This window comes from Alosa pseudoharengus, unplaced genomic scaffold (genome assembly GCF_046254945.1).
Source record: "Alosa pseudoharengus isolate Yale_2024_CS ecotype anadromous, Long Island Sound unplaced genomic scaffold, YU_APseudo_1.1 YU_APseudo_1.1_scf_1, whole genome shotgun sequence".
Classification (NCBI taxonomy): Eukaryota; Metazoa; Chordata; class Actinopteri; order Clupeiformes; family Clupeidae; genus Alosa; species Alosa pseudoharengus.
In genome coordinates, this window is record NW_027468564.1 from 17,658,662 (window position 1) to 17,679,774 (window position 21,113).

General features: G+C 40.2%; 1 protein-coding gene across 3 annotated transcripts in view; it reads right to left on the reverse strand.

The window, feature by feature from the left end:
- Window positions 1-566: 566 nt before the first annotated feature.
- Window positions 567-21,113, reverse strand: part of LOC143122144 (NACHT, LRR and PYD domains-containing protein 3-like) — a 235,363-nt gene continuing 214,816 nt past the window's right edge. For 2 of the 3 annotated variants that reach the window (XM_076282976.1, XM_076282970.1), the window contains 4 exons: window positions 16,930-17,100; window positions 13,146-13,313; window positions 10,083-10,126; window positions 567-2,125 (listed from right to left, as the gene is read on the reverse strand). In XM_076282976.1, the coding sequence (XP_076139091.1) occupies window positions 1,590-2,125; window positions 10,083-10,126; window positions 13,146-13,313; window positions 16,930-17,100 (919 nt within the window). In that variant the 3' untranslated portion in view covers window positions 567-1,589. The remainder of the gene's footprint in view (window positions 2,126-10,082; window positions 10,127-13,145; window positions 13,314-16,929; window positions 17,101-21,113) is intronic. The other variant, XM_076282985.1, reaches the window with a different exon arrangement.

The following is a 21,113-nucleotide window of genomic DNA, read 5'->3' on the forward strand; positions in this document are numbered from 1 at the left end:
ATATAGATGAGGTGGGCTTCAACTTGACAAAAACTAGAAGAAGGGGGAGAAATATCATTGGACAAAGGGCCATTTTGAATGTCCCTGGGCAACGTGGGGGAAACATTACAATGTGTGCTGCCATCACAAATAATGGTGTCCTGCATCACCATGCAACACTTGGCCCCTACAACACTGCTCACATCATAACTTTTCTGGATGCAATTCATCGCATTCTTGTTTTTCTCCACATGGCGCTGGCGAGTATATGATCGTCGTCCCTATGCCCGCATTCCACTTCTCCAGGCAATGGAGGAAGCATGTGGCGACATTGACGCTGTCTCTATTCAAGGATGGATGCGCCATGCAAGAAGGTTCTTTCCTCGGTGTTTAGCGAGAGAGAACATAGCATGCGACGTGGACGAAGTATTGTGGCCAGACCCAGCCCAGAGGAGAGATGAAGCCTAGACACCCCCCCAACTCCTACCCTCTGCCCAAGCAACACACACACACACACACACACACACACAAATACAGTAATAATTTTGTTTACAGTATAAGTATTTGTTTGAAATCAGCTTTTTCCTGGATGTGTTTGGTTTCTGTCCAACTACATGTGGTAGTTGGATTTGTTTTGTTATGTGCTGTACAAATATTGTATTCAATGCAGCAAATGATTTGGAAAAAATAAATATTTTTGGTTTCAATTCTGCTTATGTGTGTTGTGAGTATATTTCACCTTCTCTCTGCAGTTTTATAAAGAAATAAACATAGAATTCCATGAAAGACAGAAGTGCTTTAGGTTTTGAACAACAGTGTGTACATGATGTATCCAAAATGTCATATTATGACAAAAGTGTTTGTAATGTGAGGCGAATGTTTGCTTTAAACATGTGTTTTTGACATTTTGAATGTTGTGTGTCATTTTGCTGGAGATTTGAGGCATTTGGCATTTTGTGTGAGCAATTGTTGATTTTGTGTGTGGAGTTTTGAGAAATAGACACAGAGTTTTGAAAACGTGTGTAAACAATTGTAAAAAACTGTAAAACATGGCCGCGCCCTAGTGGCGAAAGTCGTTATTGACATGTCATTTTCCAGTGAAACTACTTAAATATCGGGTTCAATGAAAATCCATGTATCTTCAAAAATGAAAAAGCAACCAAAAAATGGTCACAGTTCTCACTGCTTCATTTCCACTTTAATTTTGCAGTTGGTGAAATGGCCTCATTTATACAGAAAGAGAGAAGGAAGAGAAGAGGGGGAAGAGAGAAAGAGAAAAGTGTAGAAAGAGGGGTTACGATGAAGTCTGCAAAATAGACAACAGTTTCTCTCTTACTCACACACACACACATCTGAAAATGGATCAGCCCCAAAACAGGTGATGGATGAAAAAGAGAGAGATAAGAAGAGAAAGGGAGGAGGGAGAGATGAGGGAGAGAGAATGAGTGGAAGATGGAAAAGGGAGGAGACAGAAAATGAAGGGTCAGAAAGAGAGAGGTAGAGTAAGGGATAAGAGAGAGAGAGGAAGAGAAGAAGAGAAGGGAGGGGAAGAGAAGAGAGGGGGAGTAGAGAGAAAGGGTGACATGTGGACGTATTGTTGGAGGACGAGCTCATGTGATCTTGCGCAGGGACACCTCACCATAAACCCAAAACCCTGGATAGAGGGGCTCAGTGAATGTGGAGTGGAACGTGTGCAGGTGGGTGAGTGTGTTAGTGGAGACGCTGTAGAAGGACAGAGTGCCGGCCGGCCAGTCCAGGTAAACTCCTACTGTTCTGGAGTCAGAGGAGGGGGCATGTATGTCAGTGTGTTTATCATTGTGCAGGACAAAGTAACTGTGATCAGGAGAGCAGAACAGACTCCAGGACTTGGCATTCCGTCCCATTACGACGTCATCACTGTCCCCTTTCCTGTTGATGCTTTTATAGGCCACAGATATAAGAACTCTATCTCCACTCCACTCAGCCTCCCAGTAGCAGTGTCCAGTCAGACCCTCTCTACACAACACCTGAGGCCATGCGGAGTCAAATCTCTCTGGGTGTTCCGGATACGGCTGCTGCTCATCCACACGTGTCACCTTTCTGTTCCCCTCAGAGAGAGAGAGAAATCTGTCTACTGTGTTTGGGTCCAGTGTGAGATCACAGGCATCTGCAGACAAGAGAGGAGAGAACATGAGAACACACACACACACACACACACACACACACACACACACACACACACACACATACACACACACACACACACATACACCTACAGAACACACACACAAAAATCAACACAAATACACACACACACACACACACATACACCACGTCAACATAAACACACACACACCTACAGAACACACACACATACACGAATCAACACAAACAGACATCTGCAACAGGTGAGGAGAGAACATGAGAACACACACACACACCTCACTACACACACACACACACCTCACTACACACAAACTCCTCACTACACACACACACACACAGGCATCTGCAGACACGAGGAGAGGAGAGAACATGAGAACACACACACACCATGTCAAAACAAACAAACAAAACACACACACTCCTACACACCCTACCAACACACACACACACACACACACACAGTCAACACAAACAAACACACCACGTCAACACATACACACTCCTTCACACCCTAGTACCCCCCCCCCCACACACACAGACAGACACCACACACACACTCAACACACTTCTCACTACACACACACACTCCTTACTACACACACAACACACTTCTCACTATACACACACACACACAGGCATCTGCAGACAAGAGGAGAGGAGAGAACATGAGGAGAGAACACACACACACACACACCTATAGAACACACACACACAAAAATCAACACAAACACACACACACATTTGCAACAGGTGAGGAGAGAACATGAAAACACACACACACACACTCCTCACTATACACACACTCAAACACACACCATGTCAACACAAACACACACACACACACACACACCTACAGAACACACACACATACACAAATCAACACAAACAGACATCTGCAACAGGTGAGGAGAGAACATGAGAACACACACACACAGGGTATATACAGCAAATTAAGAGTTAAATGTAATACTTTTTAATACCTCTTTTACTACCTTCAGAATTTTTTTTAAAACCATCACAACACTGAATTGCAAGTGTTAATCAGCGACCTTTTTTTATTATTTACACAGATTCTGACATAACATACAAAAAAGAATAGATTTAGAGACTCACTGATGTTGACAACATATTGCACATATTTCACTTAGTAAATAAAAATAAAACAAACTACATAAAATGTGCCAGTTTTTCCCAAAGAATGGTAGGTGTGCAGAATAAACTCGAATGCAACAGTTTTTAACAAATTAGTGCAGTGCGGTTATGATTCTAACCAGATTTAAGCACAATTTAGTACAATCAGGATCATTGTGTGGTGGTCAATGTTGATATTGTGGTGGGCCTAATTTGGAAAAAATAATACCTCTGAGACCACATTTAACACTTTTAATGGCCTTAAAGGACAAGTTTGGTATATTACACTTAAAGCCCTGTTTTCAGATAGTTTATGATTAAATAGAATGTTTAAGATTGAAATTTGGACACATGCTGCTGTCCTGAGAATTTTCGGTTTCTGTGGTAGCGCCCCCCCCCCCACCCCCTCCTCCAGAACGCTGCATAGCTGCACTGGAACAATCCTTCCTAAAACGCATTAAACTTTCGTTTACAAAGACGTGAAACTCACCGAGTGGTCAGGGGTAGGGCTGCACGATATATCTAAAATCTATCGTTATCGCGATATCACCGCTTGCGATGGACATACCGCAAAGATTACTTAATTTTCGATCAATTTTGATACATTTTCTGTGCCGTGCGCATTCCATTGCCTACAGTCTATGATGTATTCACATTCTGAATGTCAACATATTTTACCAAACCGATGCTGTCATGCAGCCCTAGAAGCCCGTCCCCTACCAGTTTAGGTGTGTGGTGTTTTAGGTGTTGAGGCAAGAGCTATGTCGTGATGGCTGAAGATAGTGAGTCAAGCGAGGTAGGCTACACTTTGGTGACTTGGAATTGGTGACTAAAGGAAAAGCACGTCTGTTATATGGAAATATTTTGGTTTTATAAAGGACGACTACAAACACAGCGCCAAATGCGTCCTTCTCCACCGTGTTAAAATAAATAATTTCTTTCGTTGTTGTTATAGGATCAGAAGATAGCCTATCTATTTTCACTGTAAGGCTTGTATTTCATGATTTGCATTTAACAAAAGCCCCAGACAGCAGCAGAGAGGTAATCAGGATTCGTTATTTGTAAAAGTTGTTTAGCCTACTTCGTTAGCCTGGACTGTGCGATCGATCGCAGCCACTTACTTTCACTTTCTGCTGCCCTCGTAGTCGGCATGACGGTAGCCTAATAACGTGGGATGCGCAGCGTATGAGGTTAGACTGGGCTACTTAAGATTTTAGATGAGTGACCGCCGTGATATAGCTTAAGTAGGCCTAGCTTTTTTGCTAGGCCCAGCGAAGGCTGGCAATGTTTAATATTCCGCTGGTTGGTGCACAAGTATTCAGATTGGCTGTCTATCCGCCTTTTACGAGGATTTTCTTGGAGCACATCTTCCACACAACTTCGATAGCCTAGTCAGTAGGTATCTTAGCTGTCCACTTTCATCAGGCCATATAAAGCCTAGGCTACATAATATACTGCTCAAAAAAAGTAAAGGAACACTTACAGTTTTTCACAATTGTTAAAACCCATTTTTGAAACCTTCCACCCTTCTCTCCATTCTCAAACTACATTCACAGAATGTCTGACAGTTCTTGCAAAATAAAACACTCGCCTTAAAAGTTTTTCTTATGCTCAGAACCAAACAGTGTCAGAGCACCAATCCAGTGTATGATTGAAGTGTCCCTTTAATTTTTTTGAGCAGTATTATATTGTTTATGTAGAAAATTATACATTTATTCCTGTAATTATACATTTACACCCCCCCCCCCCCTCCCCCCAACCCTACAGTCTGCGAGCAGCAAGTAGAATAGAGAAAAACATTAAATATTTAAATATCGCAAGTTATATCGTTATCGCAGTACTCAATAATGTTATCGCATATCGCATGTTTTCCTAATATCGTGCAGCCCTAGTCGGGGTGTTCACTGATATGCTCACACAAAAATCGCTGCAAAAGATTCTTTCCAACAGGTTTTATCGTAGATTTTGTCCAACTCCATTGACTTGTATTGGATGTGCTGTGAGGTACGGTATTACTGTTTGATGCTAGAATGGATCAGCCGGACGGACAGGGGGCGGTCGTTCCGAACGTTAGATGCAGATGCCGATTGTTGCGTTGCACCTCAGTTAACATTCTAATGGCGCGGTAAAAGTGTTGCTTTCGCACCAGAGAAAAACCTATGAGAAAAACAGACCGACAGTGTGAAAAGTTCAGACAATATTATAGCCTAAAATAAATCTGCGTGATGTCATCCGAGCAGTGTAAAATTGGTGTCAGTTTGCTATGATTTATATTAATATTATATATAATATAATACTTTTGTTTAACTATGAAACCCCAGAAGATAAGACTCTCCTGAAGAGGTGTTAATGAATCGTATGCACCAACACAAGGCCCTATCGCTTGCATCACCAGCCAAAACAAAACGACAACTAAAGTTAGCGACTCCACAGGCTAATATTTATAATAAGGACTAACGTTAGTTGGCTACCACGATATATTAACGAAAACTGTTGTCGTACAACTACAAACATTTAATTATTGAGAGGGCATGAACAGAAGCTTTCAGAAAATATATCGTTTGATTAGGTGAAATTGCTTTGTTTGAGTTGGAGCTCAAAACGTAGCCTATCATAGGCTACGTGCATTTAAATTATCGTAGGCTATGTGACTTCAGTTGGTTTAGTCTACATTAGAAAAGTACACTTGATTTGATAACAGTTACAAGAGCAAGTCAGGGCAGTTTATTTATATAGCACATTTTAGACCAGCCTTTTCGACCCAACAAACATGAATGGGAGTCCGGTGTAAGGAATGGCTGGCATACCCGATCCCCCTGTCCACTCCCAGTATACACGGCTGACGTGCGAAGGTGCCCATTCTGTGTTGACAAGCACCGGCGGTGTTATTATAAACATGTTTTGTACATCGTCTCTAACAAACTATGTACCTTTACCTTTGTTATTGAAGTTACAGTCAACAGAAAAGGTTATGAACTTTGATCTCGACTCGTCCTCCACTCCCTAAAGTATTTAAGTCGGAGAGATTTTCAAAAGTCGTCATTTTGCTGATTTGCCGCGCTGGAAGCTGGAGCCGGTTGCTTAACAACGCAACAATCGGCATCTGCATCGAACGTTCGGAACGACCGCCCCCTGTCCGTCCGGCTGATCCATTCTAGCATCAACCGGTATGACTCCGCTGCCGGAAACGGATATGGGGTTGTTTGTATTCTTTCTGTAGTCTTATGCAGTCGCGGTATCGTAGGCTACTACGCTATCCAAATTATTGTCACGTCCAACCATGGCTAATGCTAAAATGTCTTGGAACTTGCACGATGTGAATGATAGCCTGCGTGAATCATTACGTTTTCATCATGAAAGTGCCACAGCCAAGAAAATAGTAAACGTACAAAATCATGTAGCCAAATTATTCATGTAGGCTAGGGTTAGTGTTAGGCTTATGATGTGAACATGACAGGTTATGGACATAACAAATAAGTTCTTACCCCAAGTTCTTCCAACTCTGTCGTCCCAGGAGGTAATGTGGGAACCGCTGTATTTCTCAGGTGAAAGAGCTTTTTGGGCGATTTCTTTCAACCTCCAGCGAAGTTCAGTAAAATGCAGACCGCAGAGACACGGTGATCAGCTTTCTGCAGATTCTCAACAGGTGTGCTCACATCCAACCCCAGAAATTCCAGCCACAACTTTAGCCTTTCTGGATCGTTGAAAGGAAGTCTGTGACAACTTTTTTTGCTACGAATTTTCCCGCAATTCTGAACTGCACAAAATCGCCTCATTTTTAGCTGTCTGTTGCAAAATACTTCAAGACAGCGATCTACTGCTTCTTCTGTGTGTTCAATGAAATGCCAGTGGTTTGCTTGTAATTGGCAAGACGGTGTAAGGTGCATTATCGCCACCAACTGGGCTGGAGTGTCTATTATTCAAGCTCTCCACGGAAGAATGTACGGGTGTGAGGCGTTTGGAAAAATAGCTCCACAGTTTTACAACGCATGGTAAACACCTGTTGGAAAGCATCTTTTGCAGCGATTTTTGTGTGAGCATATCAGCGAACACCCCTGACCACTCGGTGAGTTTCACGTCTTTGCAAACGAAAGTTTAATGCATTTTAGGAAGGATTGTTCCAGTGCACCTATGCAGCGTTCTGGAGGAGGGGGGGCGCTACCACAGACACCGAAAATTCTCAGGACAGCAGCATGTGTCCAAATTTCAATCTTAAACGTTCTATTTAATCATAAACTATCTGAAAAAAGGGCTTTAAGTGTAAAATACCGAACCTGTCCTTTAAATTTGACCATTTTGATTTATCAGTTTTTAATACTTTTTAAAACCCCGCGGACACCCTGACACAACACACTCCTCACTACACACACACACACACTCCTCACTACACACACAACACACTTCTCACTATACACACACACACAACATACTCCTCACTACACACAAGCATCTGCAGAAAAGAGGAGAGGAGAGAACATGAGAACACACACACACACACACACACACCACACAGAAACCATGTCAACTAGGGCTGCAGCTATCGATTCTTTTTGTAATCGATTAATCTAGCACTTTATCGATCGATTAATCGATTAATCGGATATTTTTTTTTTGCATTTTTAAACAACCAAAACAAATAATGCATAACAAAAATGACATGGCTGTAAAATGATCAAGCAATTGGCACAGAGGTATTTATTCTAACTCCAACATCAGGCTACAAAACTAAGCCCATTTATTGCAATTTACCCATTTAGTGTTTATAAGTGCCAGTGCCAACAATTAAATAATGTTCAAAATGCTCTCTATAAAATTGCAGCCTCTTGTGACATACTATGTTGTGAAGTGCTGGGAGGGAGAAGAGGGAAAGCAATTTAATGTATTAATATGCACAAGTTTAATGCTGTAATCTAGACCTGACATCAAAGTAAATATCTGTTTTATGTAGATTTCTACACCTGCAGCATTTACCATTAGGCTAATAACAAAATTTTTTACAATTAGGCTACTAAAAAAATAGCCTATCATTAGGCTACTAACAAATAATTTTACTATTAGGCTACTAAAAAATAATTTCTGGGGTGAGCCTATTTGCTATGGTAACCTAGCAACCTGTGTGTGTGTGTATGTATGTGTGCACGCGTGCGGTGCGTGAGGGAAGATGAGTGTGCATGCATGTGTGTATAAGGGGTTATTTTTTAGGCATACTGTCTTGCAGTTGAACGTGAATAAGTTTACTACTTAAAAACATCAAAGCTAAACATTATATCACGACATCGCTACAAATACAGTATGTGATTAAAATCAGCCAACGTAGATGATAGATAGGCTAGATAGATTGATAGATGGCCTACTTTATTGACGCTTGGTGAAACAGCATGGAGTGGATGTTTTCGGTTCAGATGCTTGTTCTTTTCCTTTTTGAGTATGTAATGATCCCAAAACTTTACTTGAAAACTTTAGACATTCTCTGCCATTTATGGACATCTTGACTCCGCCATCGCGCCAGCTAATTCAGAATGTATCACGATTCACACGCTAGTGGTGTGCTTCCTGAACAACGGTCCGTGTGGAACAATCAGATCCCTGCGCGTATAGTGCGCGTCATAGGAATTTAACGAGGCTTCGAGGCAGGGTTTTTGCCTCAAGTAATTTTTGTAATCAAGTTATTCGAGGAACTCGATGAATCGTGTCAGCCCTAATGTCAACACAAACACACTCCTACACACCCTACCAACACACACACACAAACACACCATGTCAACACAAACATATAAATACACACTCCTACACACCCTATCAACACATACATACACACACACACACACACACACACTCCTACTCACCCTACTAACACACACACACACACATCATGTCAATACAAGCAAAAACACACACACACTCCTACACAGCCTACCAACACACACACACACGCACACACCATGTCAAAACAAATAAACAAAACACAGACACTCCTACACAGCCTACCAACACACACACACACCATGTCAACACAAACAAACACACACACTCTTACATGCACACACTCCTACACACCACGTCAACACACACACACAAGCATCTGCAGACAAAAAAAAAAAACACACACACTCCTTCACACCCTAGTACCCCCCAACACACAAACACAAACCCACACACACACATCAACACAAACACACTCCTACACGCCCTACCTACACACACACACACACCATTTCAACACAAGCAAAACACACACACACACACCACGTCAACACAAACACACTCCTACACGCCCTACCTACACACACACACCATAATTTAAAATTAAAAACACGCACGCACACACACAGGCATCTGCAGACAAGAGGAGAGAACATGAAAACACACACACACACACACACACACAAACCATGTCAACACAAACAAAACACACACACTCCTACACACGCTACCAACATACAAATACACACACACACAAACCATGTCAACACAAACAAAACACACACACTCCTACGCACCCTACCAACACACACACACACAGTCAACACAAACACACACACCACCTCAACACATACACACTCCTACACACACACACACACAACACAAACAAAACACACAATCTCCTACACACTCTACCAACATTGCTATTAGTATACACACACACACACACACCCCTACTGACCTTACCAACACACACCATGTCAACACAAACAAACACACTCACACACACTTCACTCCACCTACCCACACACACAGTCACACACACACTGCTATTAGACACCCACACACACACATTCAAACATGTGAATGATGCCAAATACTGAATAAACAAAAAAAAAACGTACATCTCAGCAAATGTGGCCTTGCTCTGCTTACAGAAGCCCCAGTTCTGTAAGAAAAACAAAATGTCACACACATGTACCATACAAGGTCCAACTATTTCTCAGAAGGAGACAATCATGACGTAAAAAGCCCCAACTCTGTCTGTCCTGCACTTAGATTAGAGTTAGTGAGCAACATGAGGGCTACCTCTGATTAACAAATGCAATTTCCAACAGTGAAACTCCATTAATGTCAGGGCTTAAATTTCACTGCGGGATTGCGGGTATTGCGCATAATTTGTTCAAGTCCCGCAACTCTAGCCATCATAATGCAAGAAATTCCCACATACACTTTTACAGCCTGTCTGATGACGTTAATATAATCATAAAGTGAATGCTGTGCTATTGACCGGACGGATCAACTACCGAGTTAAATGGAACATAGCCTCATGCAGACACACACACGGAGAGAGAGAGAGAGAGAGAGAGAGAGAGAGAGAGAGAGAGAGAGAGAACCACTTTACGCTTACGCAAATAGGCTACGCAACCATGGCAAACTTTTACATCTGGAAAGAGCTCCTTGGTAACTATCTATGAAGGTATATTGGGTGCAAAAGCGGCGAGCACATTTAACTGCAGATTTTGCATGTGCACACTAAAGTCGTATGTGTAACAGTAAAGTTGAAGTTGTACATATTTTTTATATCTTGTTAACACAAAATAGGGGCTACGGGTTCACAAATCCTTTTTACAGGTACACAAATCCTATCCTGTGAGTCACAACTTTCAAGAGTCATGCACTTGACACTTTTGCTCCAAACGTTGCAGCGCAGTTGGTGCGAAACACATTTGCACAACATTCGTAAACCTATTTTCTTAAAGTGACAGGGACTCAATTACACCTACTCATCACCAATGTGCACTCAATTAGACCTACACACCACATTAAAGATATGCCTAAGTGTTATAGTTTAAACGTCAATATGAAGCATTCAAATTACTAAATATGTTTAGCTACTAGTAATTACTAGTAAAATGCTATACATTAAAAAAATACATTATTAACTAAATACACTCTATATGAATTTAAAAATATATGAAATAGAAACAGATCACATAAGCCATCATTTTCAGTGTGCGTTTGTGTGTGTGTGTGGAGAGAGTCAAGCAGAATCTAGGATGTCCAATGTTGTGAATGATCCCACTACAGTATATACTACTGATGATGTCAGGGTGGTGGGGGCCCCAAAATCAAACACTTTTTTAAAAAAGTATCGAAGAAGTATCGAAATTGCAATCCCCCCCTCCCCCTTAAATTGTGTAAATCCCCCCCATTTTGAAAAATGAATTTTAAGCCCTGAATGTATATGTCAGGGACCACCAGCAAGACCTTCACAACCCACCTGTGGGTCACAGACCACATGTTGAGAACCCTAAATTAATGATTGTTTGTTGCATTACTGGTTACTCATAGTGATAATAGGCCTTATAGATATTTAACTTGGTTAAATTTGATCTACTTCATAGGTGTCCCAATATACAGAATTAATGGCCTCTCTGACAGACAATAAGAAAAAAGTATTTTTTAGTATTTCTTGTAACGGAGATAAACAGCTCCTTGTTAATCTCGCAGCATGGAATCTGAGAGGCGTTCAAATTTGAAATTTGCCAAAACAGTGATGAATATTTATGGCAAACAAGAAAAAAATAGTGCAAAGGGTCCCTCTTCGTCCAGCTCCACTGTGGGTGAGTTGCACCAACAAGGATTAAGAGTCTGTCTCAATTGGTGTACTTACGTGTAGTACACTATGTGCACTGTGTGCTTACTGGCGGAGTGCGCAAATTTTAACAAAATAGTATTGTCTCATATCAAACACTAACTCTGTGCACTTCACGGAAATGACGATCGCAAACATTTTAACATAACTTTATTGGCGTCCTCAACTCGACAGTGACATGGTCATACTGTGTCAAAACATGAACCGTTTATGTTATAACTTGCTTGTACCTCCGTAAAGTCTGTTTTCCACTGCTGCTGCTTCAGCTTTCTCAACCGCGATTTCCACGAGTTTGAAAATGCTATCTCCCTTTCCGCTATTTGGCCAAGATGGCGTCCGTTAAGGGCGAAAAGTGTCCAGCGTTGCACACTCAGCTTTTTGACCGTTATAAGTGCACCATCCGGGAACTTGCAGCGCCCTTCGTGTCGTTGCAATTGTCAGTGTGAACACCCTCATGCACTCAAATTAGGTATTGTAAGTGCAGAAGTACGCGATTTGAGACAGTCTAAGTTTTATCCATTAATCGGGTTGCACCAATCTTTAAACCTAGTTTAAAGATAATTAGGTTTACGTTTAAACCATCCTTTTAATCTTGGTTTAAATGTTCACATAAACCTGGTTTCATTTTAATCCTGTTGCTAAACTGCTTTAAATTTCAGTTAGGGATTCATTTTAAACTTGCTTTAAAAGTCTGAAATGGCTGCATATATTTGATGGATTGACAAAAATCGAGTCCACAAAGGAAAATAAGACCGTCTCAACCCTATGGAGTTTTATGATGAGTAATTTTCAAGGAGGTACCGATTCAACAGGGAATTTGTAAAGATTAAATTTAAAAAGCATGTACACAATTAAACATGGCAGCAACCTGACTATCTTTAAACTAGGTTTAATGGACAAACCTTGATTTAATCCAGGTTAAAACGTAATCCTTGTTGGTACAACCCACCGATCAAGGTTTTAATTATGGATTTGTTAAACCATGCTTAAAATTAAGTGGTGCAACAAATTAAATTTAAACCTGGATCTACAAATCCTTGATTAGGCCCACGCCAAGATTAATTTAATCCTTGTTGGTGCAACCCACCCTGAGTGTTCAGAAAAGTTCACAGAGAACTCAAGACAAAACAGAAAACTGTTTGTAAAGGTTCCTAAACATTCGGCTACAGTATGCTTGAGAATTTGAACACACCTCTAAATATTTGCATTATTGGATGCTGCATCAAAGAGATAACAAATACACGTCAGTGTAAAGCAGCTATTACAATACATATTTGAAAATAGACCACTACACACGGTCCAAACATACTCAAGTATCGCCAGTTTACAGAAGGGATCCTCCAGTTTAGCAGATAACAGCTTCAGTCCTGATTCTCCAAGAGTGTTGTGCCTCAAGTCCAGCGCTTTTAGATGGTTTGAAGTCAGAGCTGCAGCCAGAACACCACAACCCTTCTCTGAGATGAGACAATCAGAGAGCCTGAGAAAGAGAGAGAGAGAGAGAGAGAGAAAGAGGGGGAGAGAGGGAGGGAGAGAGAAAGAGATGGTCCATTCTTACCTGCATACAACTGGTCACTGTTTAAATCTGAAGTTATTTGTTTATTTTACAACAGATATGTCTGGTTAAACTATTTATTAATTGATTGGACAAGAGACATTCCTTGAGTGGCGATCTCTCAGGACATCCCCACTGTTGATGTATGAAAGCATGATGTACTGTATGTACAAGTCAGAGTGGCATTCTTAGCAGATATTTCCATGGCTGTGATTACCTGCAGCACAAGGCCGAATAAAAGCCATGGTGATATGTGCCATCAACCCCACTCTTACTTGTGCCATATTGCTTCATTATAAACTAATATGACAGATTTGATTAGTTCAGACTAGGGCTGTCAAAATAACTGATTAATTTCGATTAATTAATTTGAGAAAAAATAACTGATTAAAAAAATGAGTGCAGATTAATCGATTCCGTATGACCTTTGACCCAGAGCCGTTCTAGTCAGTAAAAATTAGACTGTAAAATGAAGGAGAGAGAAGAAAACGTGCTGCCTGGATCATTGATTGGAACATTTACTTTTAAAAAATGGCCTGATGGTGTTGATAAAAATAAAGTGTTGAAAATAAAGTCCTTTGCAATGTCTGCAGCAAGGAATTTGCATATCACCGGAGTTCATCAACTCTATAGTCGCACATCAACTCTATAGTCGCACATCAATGCAAAGAAATAAGTGTTGACATTGAGGGGAGTGTTAATTTATTATGACCGCCGCTAGCGAAGCGGTCATATAGGGATTGTCAAAGTTTTTTTTTTTTTTCCCCGCCATCTACTTCCTGTATTTTTGGTCAACGATACCCGGGACACCGAACCACCGGGGCACATGAAATTTGGTGGGTATGTAGCCCCACTAGACTTTTACGGAAAAAATTTGTTTCGTCCCCGGGGGCCACTCCCTCCCCGCGCTGGGCCCCCCGAACCGCAAAAAAAAGCAGTTTTTCCTAAATAACTACCTGAACCGTGGCACTGAGGATGAAGAATATTTTATGGTATGTTGGTCTCAAGGGTCCACATCAACCTGGCCCATAATCACTCATTTGTGATTTGCACCCCCCCGGTAAAAAATGAAAATGCAATATTATTCTGCTTTAATCGCCCCTATCTTCAGTTAAGATGTTCAGAACTGCACCAAATTTTATGTGTATGATTGACCTGGCATTCTCTGGGGGTATGCCAAGTTTCATAGAATTTCATCCATGGGGGGGGTCCTAAAAAAATTAGGTTATGTGTACATTTAGTGACTGTACACTCATTGGCCTGTAGATGGTGGTGCACACATATACACATGCACACACACACACACAGGCACCCACATACTATCGGTATTAGAACGGCCGATACATAATTACAAATTCAGTAGGATTAAAAGAAAGCCAAAATAAATATTCATCATCATCATCATGGCTGCATTTCCAGTATTGGCGATAAGTAGTCGTTTGTCCACTAGATGGCGCATCGTTGCAGTGAGACGTAATTTTGTTGGAAGTTAATCTATAAGTGGGTTGGAAAGACACTATGCTTCCTACAAGGACAAGACTGTAGGCTACAGTAGTTTACCGCAGAGAACGTCTAAGGGTAGGATGATTTCTGCATGACATGTAATTCCCATTTCCTCTTGAAGCCGAAATAAATCTGAGAATGTTTATCGGACATGCTTGTTTTTTACTGCAGGTAGGCTACATTAATCCTATCAATAGCAGAACAGGTAAAATAATGTTACCGTTAGCATGGTTGAGTGATGGAGGCCAATTTGATTATTGATGTATTTGTAGAAAACCATAAATGCGTTTATAGGCTACCAAGCAAATCGATAACAGCACTAATTGTATCTTTCGACTGTCATCTCATTTGCTTATGACCATAACCTAGGCTACTAACAGGAGCTAAGTGAGTGATTCACACAGCTATGTGAAATGTATTACTACTGATATGCAAAACTATGAACTTTTCGCCAAGAGGTGGAAGCTTGATACTGTAAGGTGTAAGCCATTAGGAGATTTTATTTGGGTCGCCAGCATAGCCTAGTGACAATTTGTGTTGTGTAATAGGCCTCACATACCTTATATAGCTTATAGTTTGTTAACAGTCACGGTTTTGTCATAACTCCCTCTATGCATTTTTGCATTTAGAATAGCTCTAAAACTGGGGGACTAACACGTCGCAGGGGGGGCGCCAATGCGTGGATATCTCAATCGCAAAATTAAACAATATTTCTATCGGGCGCCTACCATGGACTAGGCTGGGTGAAAATCAAAAGATTGCGTCAAAAGATTGAGCTTAACCATGGACCTCATAGTTGCAAAATGCAAGGGAACATGAATCAGCATATTATTTGCACAAACAATAACGGACAGTAGCTCTTCAACTTTGCCCGTTAAAATGTGTATGAACAGTCTCGCAACGCATTTCATGAAGGCCCTTTTGGACATGTCAGTTATTTGCACCACTGGGTAAAACGGCATTTTGTTTTAGACTACTGGTATTTAATTTGTGCATTGACAATAAGGCTGAATATAATTTGAACTAGATGACTAAACTTATGCATACAGTATGTAGAAGAAGAAACATTCACAAAAATCCATGACATGACCTCTCTTCTTGATAGCTGTTGAAAACTGCATGGAACTGACAGGGATTGTTTTGTTTAATAAACAAATTCATTATGCTGCTACCTTCTGCTTTTCCCAAATACAATGTAGCCTACAGGTGTACCTTTCATCAGTCCAGTTGCAATGGATGGACTGTGATGAACTGCCCTACTTGTGATTGTTTAGAGATTTTAAAGGTTTTATAACAATGCTACAGATTTTTTGGCCCAGAAACAAATCTATTCACCTTTGCAGCGCCAGTAGGCTACTTTGTGTGCGGAATGTGTGCAAACACACATTCCAAACAAGCATACACAAAAGTTTCAAGAGTGGGGGATGGAGTAGAAGATGGAGACAAATTCATTAATATGATTTATTTTCGCGGAATGGATGTGCAGGACTGAGCGGCGGTCATATTTTGTACCGCTATGCGGTATATCTAGTTTTCATTGTGTCCCCTAGGTTATATCTGTGGCCTGAAATGCCTTGTATGTGAAAAAAAAAACTTCTTCCCAAAGCATTGTTGAATTTATTTCCTCAGCATATTAGGTCATATCATAGATTATTATGGCCATTATTTGAACAGTGAAAATAATAATGAAAGAGTTTTTGAACTTTAATGCCAGTAATGCTGATTATTCAATGATTCATTTGAATTTAAATATTTAAAATACTTTCACAGCAAAGATTAAATGCGATTAATTTAGATTAATTAATCACAGAGTATGTAATTAATTAGATTATTTTTTTTAATCGATTGACAGCCCTAGTTCAGACATTTTAAGACTTACAAAGCTCAAAAGTAGAATGACACCTGCACAATGATATAAGCAAGGTGAGATATTAATTGCTGCTTTTTCATTTGGTTGACCAGTTGATGTTTATTTTTACATCGTCATGGTTCTTCTAACTAATGAGGAATCTTAAGACAAAGATATGTCTTCACCCACCTTAATGTGTGTATTTTGCAGTAGGAACTGGACAGTCCCTTAGAGAGCAGGTAAGCTCCAGAATCCCCCAGGTCATTGTCACTCAAGTCCAGCTCTTGTAGGGAATTTGGTGACTGTAGAACTGAAGCCACCATCTCACAAGATTTATCTGTGAGTTTACAATCAGCAAGCCTGCATGAGATCACAACAAAAGATAACATGAATAAATGGAAGATATAGAGTTTACACAGTGCCCTGATAAATAAATAAAAATCAAGAACACAACATCAGATCAGATTGCTACTGTCGCCATTCTCGGGTCGGTGGCTGTTCAGCTGGTCAAATAATTCACTTACACTGATTTAGTATCGATGTTGTCCCTGAAGCTATCTATTTTGTTTCAAAATGATTTCTTTATTCATTGTAACTGGCATATTTATGTAGTGTTTTATTTATTCTTATTAATCTTTTTTCTTTATCTAACTCAAAGAGGTTAGTTGCTCAGGTGCTGTAATATGAGCTCATAAAGGCCTACATATACATTTTAGGATTTAGGGAAGACTTGTTCAATTAAATGGTATTTTCAATTAAATGCTAAACCCCTCCCTCTCTGTAGCCGCTGACATTAGACACTGTGTATTGAGAAGCGAGAGGTGCATTGGTTCAAATTCGCAGGCGAACGCTTCCAAATAAGTTTTTGGCAAACGTTTGCAAATACTCGCAAAGTGTACAGTGGAGGTGGACGTGGGCTTGAAGAAGGTAACAAAGCAATTACCGTTACAATGGAATGTTAACACCAAATCATTCAAATTTAAAGGTGCGATTTGTAGGATTGTTACCGAACGTTCTGTAGGCCAAAATCAAAACACTGGTGAATAGGGTTGCCACCTGTGTCTGACAAAAATCCTGGACATTTTGACCATCCAATCGACCTTTTTGTTTGTAAGCAACGGCGCCTTTCGCACATCTAACCCAAGATAAAAACAGTCATTCTAAGCGACAATTGTATAGCTAAAATGAGTAAGAATGACAATTTCTAGTTATTTGTTTATTTAATTGCTTTATTTAATAGCAGACGTTTATTATTTTGTTATATTTTCAACAGTTTTTAGTTGTGGACACCTGGGGGCAGTATTGAGAAAAAAGGGGGAATACATAATTAGGTTCTGCTTTTTTGCTTATGTGGAATAAAAACAAATAATGCCATTCAGTGTCTAGGATTTTTATTTTTATTTTCCTGGATAGACCAGACGCATCTTCTAGGTTGCCAGATGTAATGAAGACTTAACGTTAGTTGACCTGCATCTGCTTTAACGTTTCTCCAACATTGACCCAGCTACACATACGGAAACAGTGAAAACAAAAAATACCTCTCTAACCAACGTAACATATTTAGCTGAAGTTAGCGATGCAGATGAAGTTTAGCCTAGGCTACCTGTTGTGGAGAAATATGGCCAGCTCTGCGTCAGACTTGATATTCTTCGTTTGACGAAGACGTCACCATCTCAGGAAGCTCCTCCGATGTCCACTTAATTTGTTTCTTGTTTTAATTTTGGAAATTTTCCTGCCTCTCGTAGGCGTTCATGACTACAACTGACAGCTGTTGACAGTTGGCCTTTGCTAATTTGGCAACCCAAATAGGAGGACGCGCTAGCCCATTATTAATACGCTATTCTAGAATTAATCGTTCAAAACATAAACGAAAATTCCAAGAGATTCCGCCCCGTAACTCATTTTTTTATGGGTTTTACGGGGTTTTACGGGTTAGAGTAATGTTGTCAAATAAGCCATTACTTCAATTCATCGTGTTTCCTTACTCTCTATCAACATATGGTGATCATTTTTAGAATGGTTACAGTTTATTTTCCATTATTTCCTACATACTGGACATTTAACTGTTTGACAAAACACAAACGGTCGGGGCTCGAGCTGCAGACACCGTTGGCGAAAGCAGCCGCTGGATCCCCACAGACTCGAGCAAAGCAGGAGGGTCGTTGGGCACCAGACTTAAAATCAGCGGATCTAGCAGCTGCCCTGTAGCTAACTACTCAAAGCCTGGCGAGAAGATTAAATAACGAGGCACATCAGACCCTACAGTTACTCGGTGTGGTTTACTCTTGTTCAACTAGCTTCTATGCCTACTAAAATGTGAATCACTAACATTGGTGATTGTCCAAACATTTCCCAACTCTGATATTCAGTTGATATTCGATTTTAACTTCCCCTTCATTCGAGATCGACAATGCAATTCAACTCAATGGCGTGATCAGGGTTGAATAAAGTTGACATTATTACAGAGTATCAAGCGAAAACAACTAAATTATTATCGCTAGACATTGCTAACCGGCATAAAGCTTCACAGCACTGTTCTGTCACTATGGTCTGTGTAAGGGACCGTTGACAAACTAGAAATGCAATTCCAAGGAATTACCAGTGCATGAAAATGCTAAAGTTGTGATGTAAAATATCATGTATAGTTAAAACAGATAATACAGAGATGGTTACTACGGTGATGCTAGGATAGACATGGTGGTTGCATAGCTTAATAAAAGTTGATAGTTTAAAAGTAGACTGTTTAAAAGCTGAATGTAGATAGTTTAAAAGTTGTTGATAGACAGTAGATAGTTTAAAAGTTGTTGATAGACAGCTAGTTTAATAGATAGTGTAATGATAGTTTAAAAGTAGACCGTTTAAAAGTTGAAGGTAAATAGTTTAAAAGTTGTTGACAGACTGGAAGTTGAATGAATGTTGATATTCAAATAGTTTAATGGCTGTGTATAGGTAGATATTTGACGATAACTGAAAGTTGGAATGGCTCTAATGTTTGCTAGCAGTTATGCTAAGATTTTTAACTATGCTAACCATGCTACTTAGCTAATGTTTTATAGTAGTGCTAGCAATGCTAACCTGCTAACCATGCTACTTAGCTAACGTTTTCTAGCAGTTTAATGAATGTTGATATTCAAATAGTTTAATGGCTGTATATAGGTAGATATTTGACGATAACTGAAAGTTGGAACGGCTCTAATGTTTGCTAGCAGTTATGCTAAGATTTTTAAATCTGTTAACCATGCTACTTAGCTAATGTTTAATAGCAGTGCTAGCAATGCTAACATGCTAACCATGCTACTTAACTAACTTAACTAACATTTTCTAGCAGTTTTGCTAAACATGCTAACTATGTTAGCAATGCTAACATGCTAACTATATTAACCATGTGACTTAGCTAACTTAGCTAATCATTTTTAGTAGTTATGCTAACTATGCTAACTAGCATGCTAGCATGCTAATTATGTTAACCATGTTACTTAGTTAACCTAGCTAATCATTTTAGCATTTTTGCTAAAAATGTTAACTAGCATGCTAACATGCTAGCATGTTAACTATGCTAACCATGTGACTTAGCTAACCTAGCTAATAATTTTTAGCAGTTTTGCTAAAAATGCTAACTAGCATGTTAACATACTAGAATGTTAACTATGCTAACCATGTTACTTAGCTAACTTAGCTAATCATTTTTAGCAGTTATGCTAACTATGCTAACTAGCACTAACACACACACCTACAAGACTTTTAGCACTTTTACATCCCTCTCCCTATGCTACAGACCTTTTATTTATTTTCTTATTTCATCACACGTCAAAACACACACACACACACACACACACATATCTGACTTTCTCCAACTTTTGCACATCTCCATTAAACTTTTTATTTATTATTTTTGATTTCTCCTCCATCTACCCATGTCCTTGATTGCCTAGCCTTCTGCCCCTGAACTCCCATCTCCCCTGTCATCCCCCCAGAAGGTTTAGCCTTCTGCCCCCCCCACCCCCCACCCCACCACCATCCCCAACACACACACTTACGTCATCACTGTCATCACTTCACATACATACAGCACACTGCTTGCTACAGTAAGCCTCCTCTACATACTTGCTGCACACTGCCCCCCCCCCTACATACACAGCACATTGTCTTCAGGATCTTCTCCAACACACATCCTCTACATACTTACAGCACACTGCCCCCACCTACCCACACACACACTACACACACACACACACACACACAGTCACTGCTCCACTCTCCTCCCGCCCACACACACATCTTCACTGTCATCACTCACATACATCATACATACAGTACTCTGCTTGCAATAGTAAGTCCCTGCCCCCCCTACATACACAGCACATTATTTCATC